At 38.5% G+C, this 8,867-nt stretch overlaps 1 protein-coding gene across 1 annotated transcript in view; it reads right to left on the reverse strand.

Annotated features, from left to right (window-relative positions):
• The window catches only part of PRIM1 (primase, DNA, polypeptide 1 (49kDa)), a gene marked incomplete at its 5' end in the record, with an annotated part of 15,955 nt that overhangs the window by 4,769 nt on the left and 2,319 nt on the right, over nt 1-8,867 (reverse strand). The window contains 9 exons of the mRNA XM_006777906.2: nt 513-604; nt 1,461-1,530; nt 3,178-3,298; nt 3,465-3,553; nt 4,076-4,185; nt 5,418-5,476; nt 5,885-6,021; nt 7,297-7,370; nt 7,442-7,548. Coding sequence (XP_006777969.1) covers nt 513-604; nt 1,461-1,530; nt 3,178-3,298; nt 3,465-3,553; nt 4,076-4,185; nt 5,418-5,476; nt 5,885-6,021; nt 7,297-7,370; nt 7,442-7,548 — 859 coding nt within the window. The remainder of the gene's footprint in view (nt 1-512; nt 605-1,460; nt 1,531-3,177; nt 3,299-3,464; nt 3,554-4,075; nt 4,186-5,417; nt 5,477-5,884; nt 6,022-7,296; nt 7,371-7,441; nt 7,549-8,867) is intronic.

Raw genomic sequence — 8,867 nt, forward strand, 5'->3', positions numbered from 1 at the left:
AGGCTGATGGCTGCCAGTACAGTGGTGGTGGTGGGAGCCTCTCTCACTTCCTCAGCAGTGCTAAGGATGTCTGACTGCAGCTTAGGCCTGCTCTCTGCTGGCAAGTGGACATCCCCTGAGGGCTGCCGGGCTGCCAGAGGGATGTCTGATTGCCAGCTTAGGCCCAATCCCCCCATGAAGCGGGCCTAAGCCAGCAGGTGGTCATCCCCTGAGGGGTCCCAGACTGCGAGAGGGCACAGGCCGGGCTGAGGGACCCCCCTCTCCCCTGAGTGCACAAATTTTTGTGCACCGGGCCTCTAGTTACTATATAAACTTTAATAGTGGAATGTACTATGTTTAGGTATTATGTTAGAGCTGGAATAGATAAAGTGATATCTGAGCTTGGGCTTTGAAAGAAGGGTAGCAACACTTGACTAAAAAAGGTTAAACAGAGATCACAGATCTGCTCTGCCCATTATAGTAGTCTATATAAAAAGCTTATGTTAAAATGAGACTTCAACATATTAACCTACCTCTGGTTCTATGTTTGTTATCGGATTCAGCTTTGTTCTCCTCTTTTTCTTCTTCATTAGTGGAAATGGCATCTAATTCATGGCAGATGGCGCTACAAATAACAGAATAAGAGAATTTTAAAGTTGGTTCTTGGTCAACATTACCCAGAGTATCATAGCACATGAATCTCTCAAGATTTTCTGTGAAAAAATCATGTGGCCAACTAATTTGGGATATTCTAAAAGCCATAATCTCTTCTCGGAGTTTAACATGCATATTAGCATATTAAAGACTGGAAAATCTTTTTTTTAATAATTAAAAGAGCAGATACTTAATGTCACTCATTCTCCATCATGAATAACTCCACAGGTTGAGAGGCAGGAAAATGTTGAAGTAATGCAACCAATCCAGCCACTGAATAGGTTGGTTAAAACTGGCACAAACTCCAAATTACTTTTGCATACACTGTCCCCCCTGCCTGGCCATGAGCACAGTCAGGCAAGGTCTACAGGTATGCCCAAGACTGGGAAATCTTGCAGTACAGAACTTTTAATCTGTTTAAGTCAGCATTTCTCAAACTTATTTGAACTTAAAAATCTTTTTCTTTTTTTTTCAAATTATAAGAGAAAGTCTATTTAGAAAGTTACAGAGATAGTAAAAGTGAGCTAGCTGGGCTGTGTACGCTTAGGAAACAAGTTACAGAGACAGAAGGGCCCTTAGAGCTTAGCAATAACATACCTGGGGGAAGATGAAGGTGCCAGTGTGCTCCTGAGAGGGAGAGCACACTTTTTCTTGCATAATAGCAGCTGAAAAACTAGTGCTCTGTGGAACTCACTAGGAAATGTTGCTCTACTAGGGCATCATCGTATAGCCTCAGAGCGGCTGACTCTCTGGCAGGGATCTAATCCCATCTACTTCAAATTCAGAACAACCACAAACAGAAAAGTGATCAATGATCTGGAACATACCTTATGGTTGGAACAGTAAATGGATCAAATTGATCCACTTTCTGTAAATCAATAGGCACTGAAATTCGACCTGTAAGAACCAAAAGTTATAAATGAATGATTGTGAATACAAATCATTATAGGCTGTTTTGGCTAAAATTTTAATTAGAAAATTGAAATTTAGAAAAAGGGTTAGACTTATCTTTAAATACAGTAGAAATATAATTTAAAAGTACTTTCATATTAGCTGTGTCTTTTATTTTTCTTAAAAACACCACCAAAACATAGGTGTGAAAGACAGTTAAGCTATTACCTAGTTGCTCTTATCTATACCTTTATTTCTATCTCCCTCTTCCTAATATCCTTCTATATTTAAGTAGAGAATAATCTCAAATTGAGTAAATCTTGAAAATTGAAATGAAATAGATGGAAAGAGTTCATACTACCCTTTTATAATATTCACACCTGGGACACTACATAAAATTTGTCACACCTCAAAAATTAGATAATGAATGTAAAGAATGCCAGGTGAATAACAAATAAAATAATTAGAAAAATTGAGAGTTGATATTAAAGACAGATAAGACTGCAGCTAATTAATGGGAAAAGGATATAATTAAAATGTATTCACTTATTAATGGACACAATTATTTACCCGAACCTTGAATATTAGAATAAGGGGATATCCAGTGAAGCTTTAGAATTAAGCTTAAAAATTAAGCTTATTACTAAAAGAAGCTAAAAACATAGTTTGAAAAGGGGCTACATAAACGTATGGACTAGTTATTGAGGGAAACTAGGCAATCTGGGAGAACTGACTATGTGACAGTTTTCTAAGTGCTTTATATTTTAGATGGTCACAATAACCCACTGAGGTAGGTACTATCATTATCTCCATTTTACAGATGAGAAAACCAAGGCACACAGAGTAATTTCTCTAACATCCCACACCCAGTGGCAGAGTTGGATTGCTGACACCAAAAAGGACAACTTTATACTTTTCTAATGGATGGAGTAAAGTTATTCCAATATAGCCACTTTATACTTTAAAGTCAGTTTCAGTCCATCAAATCTTATCTAAGAGAAATGTGAAAGAGAAAAGCTAAAACTATTGAAAAACTACTGAGGGAGGTAGCATGGTGGAAAAAGCATAGAACTTCTGAGTTTTCAGAAATGAACTGTTTCCCTAGCTCTAAAACAATTTGTTTTTAGACTGTGGACAAGTCACTTTAACTTCTTGGGCCACTGTTTCCTCATCTGTACAATGAGAACTATTGTCCTGTAATTTCTAAGTTCTTTACCAACTCTAATTCTAACACTGAACCACAGAAACGCAACTGAATATGTAAACTCATCCAGTAGCTACTAATCAACAATTAAAGAAATAAGTTAGCTCAGCTGGTTTGGGTCAGTGGCTGAGCATTGACCTATGAACCAGTAGATCACGGTTGGATTCTTGGTCAGTGCACATGCTCATGTTGCAGGCTCAATCCCCAGTAGGGGATGTGCGGGAGGCAGCTGATCAATGGTTCTCTCTTAGCATTGATGTTTCTGTCTTTCTCTCCCTCTCCCATCCTCTCTGATAAAAAAAAAAAAGTTAGGTATTAACTGACAGAATAAGGCCTCAATCTTTAATATGTCAGGCATCATATGTATTCACACCTAGTGTCATGCTTGCTAAAACAAAAAAATAACGTTCATTTCTTTTTTAGTTCCCCTTATTTTCTTTTCATAGTACCTGTTTTAGGATGAACACTAAAAGGGCTCTTCAGCAAATGATTGATTCCTTTGCTAACATTGATATCCAGCCGTGGAAAACAGTACTGGAGCATGATCTCCCACACAAGCAACTGTCCATTCTAAAAGGAGATGCAAGTCCAGCATGAGGATCAGTAGGAACTTTCGAGGATTTCTTTCAAAGTGGTTAAAAGGTGATCTCCAATCATCTTTAACTTAAATGGCAAAAGAATCAGAGTTTAAGAATTATATTATTATATTTATAATACAGATTTCCATGTTGTATACCAGATGTATGACCTTTTTCTTCAAATGCTCCCAACGCTGAAGTGAACTGTGAGGCTTTTGGAAGATTTCTTGAAGGCCATCATGCATTGGTGATGGGTCATTAAGGAACATATTCATTTAGGGCACATCAACAAACAACTTATTTTCTGTATGTATTACCACAAGAATATCTAGTTTAGATAGAAAATAATTCTTGTTTTCTAAAATGCAACTATCAAACACTAAAAAGTAACCCTGTAAAAATAAAGTGGTTGATATGACAGAAAGAATGTCAAAATAACTATATAGTTTAATTAAAATCTTTCCCTGGTCTGTACGTATTTTGACTAAATGATTCCGCATTCTTTAAATAACCATTAATCCTAGGACTACCAACTTCCATAAAGAGGAAATTTGTTTATGAAATGGCCTCATGTCTTATTGTATTCCAGAGTGGAGATACAAAAATGTAGAAATGTTTTGTATAGAAAAGATTAAACGTATAAGTATATGAGAAAAACATTAGAAAGATTGTAAAAAAAAAAGATTAAGTACATGAGAATATGCAGGCAGAACACATATATAATATCAATGCAAGTAGTTCACATAGAAATGGTCTTGGGAAAGGATATTGTCAGGAATAAGAGCTAAAATCTTATCGCAGCTTTCTTTACTTCCAAGAATATCTTGATCAACCAAGGCATATTCTTCAAAGTATTTACTTATTATGTTTATAGATTTTCTGTAGGAATAACAATAACAAAGTCTCAATACTACTAGCAACACATATCCCACAATAGCTTTTGTTGCTAGACTGAATTTCTAGAACTTAACTAGGTAAAATGGGACTAATACCCTTCTCACAGTTATGAGAGTTAAGTCTAAGGGGAAAGAACCTAGCATTGTGCGTGGCTTAGGAGAAATATTCAAGAAATGTTTACTTCTGAAACTCCACAGCTTAGCAGGTTAACCACATCATAAATACAGGGGTGGGCAAAGGTAAGTTTACAGTTATAAGAAAAAGTTTATTCTTGTATTACATATATTTCCATACGAACAACTGTATACCTACTTTTGTCCACCTCTGTATATAACAAAGATAGGAAGCCACCAATTCAGGACAACATTATACATCAGTAGTAGAATGTGGGATAGTCTACAGCAAATTATATAATCCCTTCAAATCTCACTTTGTTAAGTGGAGATACCATCATATCTCTCATGGGGTTGTTGGGAAAACCAATAAGAACATTTGAAAAGTACCTACCTATCATAAATATGTAGCACACAAGGGACACTGAATTAATTCTAGCTATTATTATAAATGCTATCCAGCAGAGAAAATTGGTAAGGTGTATAGAGCAAGAACAGAGCCAACTTTTTGGACAGCTTTGACAATCCAACATGGAGTCACTGTCAGCCATGACAGTGATGTCAAGTGCTAAGCCAAGACTGAGGTAATGGGGTGTAATGGGAACGCCTTTATGAGGGGACTGGAATGCCCCAAACCACCAGTCTGGACGGATAAGGACTCCATATGGACACTGCTATTAGTGGGATCATCACAGTGGTGGGCTATAAGAACTCAGAGCTCCAACCACCCAAGGCTGGGGCCCGGCTGTACCCCGGGTAATACTCAGAGCCCACTCCACCGGCTGCGAGCTGCATTCCAGCTGCCTGGCTTGAGACCGACACCCATCTCTCCACGTGTGGATGCTGCCAGTGACTGGGACTTGCCTGAGGAATACGCACTCTGTTGGTTTCTGTCAGGTAAGCTCTTCCTTTCTATGTGAACCTGCATGGGACTCTACCGGCTTATTAGGAGGTCTCCCCTAATCAACCTGGCTCTGTGGAAAGCCAAACGTGTGAGTGACTCCTTTCGGGGATGCGTCCTTGCTCAGGACACAATGTACTACAAGCATGTGCAGGTAAAGCAGACACAACTTAAACTGCATGGAGTCTTTTCCAACAGACCTGACAAAGGGGTGAATTTTTTCACTTAGGTGAACTTTCTTTTTAACATCTTGACCACCCTGAAAAATAAACCATCAAGAAAGACCTTTATGTATATTATATAACATAAGTGAAATAATTAAAATATTTCTATAATGTGTTCTAAAGATATTGATTAAATTGTGTAAAATAGAAAAGCTTATATGCTATTTTATATAGCTTCAATACCTATAACTTTCTGGGTTAACTTTACTTGACTTAATTGAACAAGAAAAGTAAACTATTAATCTGCCTTTTGCAACAAAGGAGGGTATTTAAAACAAAATATGAAAAATAGAGCACTATGATTTTGATTGATCTACTAGCAAGATCACCTCCTCTGGAAAGTGGATGCTATAAAAGATAGTTTAATTTTGTTAACTAAACATACTATGCTTCGTAACATCCAGCAAAAAAATAAATGCAAATTACCATTAAGAAGAGCTTACCTTTACAAGACTCAAATACTCAACTATCCCAGACCGTACTGCGGAGGACAGTTTTCTAACCGAGTCATCACAGACCCAACAATGAACACCTCTTCTTCCAGAATATACCCAGAGGCGATGCTTAAATCCAAAGTCCTCTGAGGAGGGGAGACATAACAGGTTTTAAAACAAATGTATAATCTCCTGGTTCTTTCTTATTTCCTATTTTCATTTTTTACCTCTTGTCCACATGAACTCACTTTAACTATACTAAACTATTTGTAGTTTCCCATCCCCTTCTCCCCCATGCTCTTGCTTTTATGACTATCTATGATGAGAGAGAATCATTGATTGGCTGCCTCCTGCACGCCCCCTACTGGGGATGGAGCCTGCAACCCAGGCATGTGACCTTGGCTGGAATCGAACCTGGGACCCTTCAGTCCGCAGGCCGATGCTCTATCCATTGAGCCAAACCAGCTAGGTCAGGAGTTAATAAATTTAAAGGGTTTTGAAAAATGCCTGGCACATAAGACCCTATTTTATTATCATTCTTTTACTTTTAATCCATACCCGAGGATATTTTTTCCATCAATTTTTAGATAGTGGAAAGGAAGGGAAGAGATAGATACGGAGAAACATCGATGTAAAAGAGACACATCATTTGGTTGCCTCCTGCATGCGCCCCTGACTGGGCCCAGAATCAAACCTGGGACCCTTTAGTGTGCAGGCTGATGCTCCAACTAGTGAGCCAAACTAGCCAGGGCTCCACTGATTTTTTTTGAGTGTGGAAGGGGGTAAGGTTGGAGAGAGGGAAGGGAGACATCAATGTGAGAGACACATCAGTTGGTTGCCTCCCACAAGGGCCCTGACCAGGGCTGGGGAACGAACCTGCAACTGAGGTATGTGCCCTTGACTGGGAATTGAACCCGAGACCCTTTGGTGTGCAGGCTGACACTCTAACCACTGAGGAACATTGGCCAGAGCTTTGTTATCATTCTTATTATCACCTCTTCTGGGAAGCCTTTTCTGATCCAATCTCTTCCCATTCGTATATCCACTCCTGCTGTCCTATATTCCCATAGCACCCTGTGCATATTACTTAACACTAATGCAATCCTCAGTTTTCTTATTTGTCTCCTTCTTAGACTGTGTAACCTACTTGAGGTAAGAATTGTTCCTTTGAATTTCCCTCATGTAGGACAGCACCTAGCACATAGAGTTGCTCAACAGATGACTGAATTGGGAAAAAAATCACTGGTTTGATCACAGCTTTATTAGAGTTTCAACTCTAACTTTATTGTAATCTTTTATTTTCCTATTACATGTTTTAAGGAAACATGTTAGAAATTTATGGGATTTGATTATAACATGGTATTATTTAGAGGAAAAGAGATTCTTACATTTGACCCCACTCAGACACTGCTGATACTTGCCCTTCAATGCTCGGTCGATGATGCGTATGGCCATTGTCATGAGGGTCCAGCACTTAGAACATATGTCTGCAGAACTGGAGGAGAGTCATCGTTACTCACTGTCAATGACATCACCCACTCTACCAACAAAGCCTGCGGTGCTTACCTACAGCATCTTCTCACGTCATCATAGTCTGTCATGTCGATGTCAAACACCAGTTCTTTTTCCTGAGCCTGGAAAGCTCCCAGCTTCACTGTATTATGTTGATTGGGCTAAAAGTACAAAATATCAATCAGCTTCTATAAGAGCTGCCATGCTGCCAGATATGCTTGAAAAAGTGACCAAAGAAAAGTGAGAAACCATATAATGCCAAGCTGATGTCAGTTCATTAATTCAGATCCTATACATCCAGAATTGATGTGTAACTTTCATCTACTTAAAGCAGGGTTTGGTAAATACATATTATCATCAAATTTTTTCCCCTAGTTCTACTGACATATAATTAACATTTGATATTGTATAATAAATATTTCACCAATAGAAATAATAAAGTCTTTCTAGGTTTCTGATAAGGAAAAGTACCTATAATTAATGCCCTATTGCAAGGTGTTCTTTTTTTTAATTGAGATTTTATCCTTTTATTTTATGTACTTATTTTTAATATATTTTTATTGATTTCAGAGAGGAAAGGAGAGTAAGAGAGAAACATCAATGATGAGAGAGAATCATTGATCGGCTGCCTCCCGCACACCCCCGACTGGGAATCGAGCCCGCAACAAGGGCATGTGTCCTTGACAGGAATCGAACACGGGACCCTTCAGTCCGTAGGCCGGCGCTCTATCCAACGAGCCAAACCGGCTAGGACTCAAGGTGTTCTTAAGGATCATTATTTGTTGCTGGACATATAAATAACAAAAATGTATTTTAAATTTTTCATTAATTCAAAAAAATTTCCCCAGTTAGTTTGAACTGAGTCTTTGGCTCAGGGTGTAAATAGTCTCCTTTGAGGTTATGGGTTACCAGATAAAGAAGACCGACAATACAGACACTTATTTTGATCCATCCAAACCTGCATGAAAATGATAGTGAAAGTTTTTTTGTTTTTTTTTAGAAAGGCATAATAAGCCTTAAAAAAAAGAGAGGGGACAATACCACCATGATTTTTAAAAATAAACAAACAAGCCAGAACCGGTTTAGCTCAGTGGATAAAGTTTTGGCCTGTGGACTGAAAGGTCCCAGGTTCAATTCCGGTCAAGGGCATGTACCTTGGTTGCGGGCACATCCCCAGTGGGGGGCTTGCAGGAGGCAGCTGATCCATGTTTCTCTCTCATGGATGTTTCTGGCTCTCTATCCCTCTCCCTTCCTCTCTGTAAGAAATCAATAAAATATATTTAAAAAAAAAATAAACAAACAAATAAATAAATATATATATATTTCAGAGCAGAAGGGAGAAGGAGAGGGAGAGATAGAAACTGGAGAATGGTTTTGAGCAGAGGGATCACAGCGTCTGACTTTTTAAAGGATCACTCTGACGGCTGTACTAAGACCAGACTCTAGAGCAGTGGGTTCCCAACCTCTTTTTGGCCATGCC

This window comes from Myotis davidii, unplaced genomic scaffold (genome assembly GCF_000327345.1).
Source record: "Myotis davidii unplaced genomic scaffold, ASM32734v1 scaffold509, whole genome shotgun sequence".
Classification (NCBI taxonomy): Eukaryota; Metazoa; Chordata; class Mammalia; order Chiroptera; family Vespertilionidae; genus Myotis; species Myotis davidii.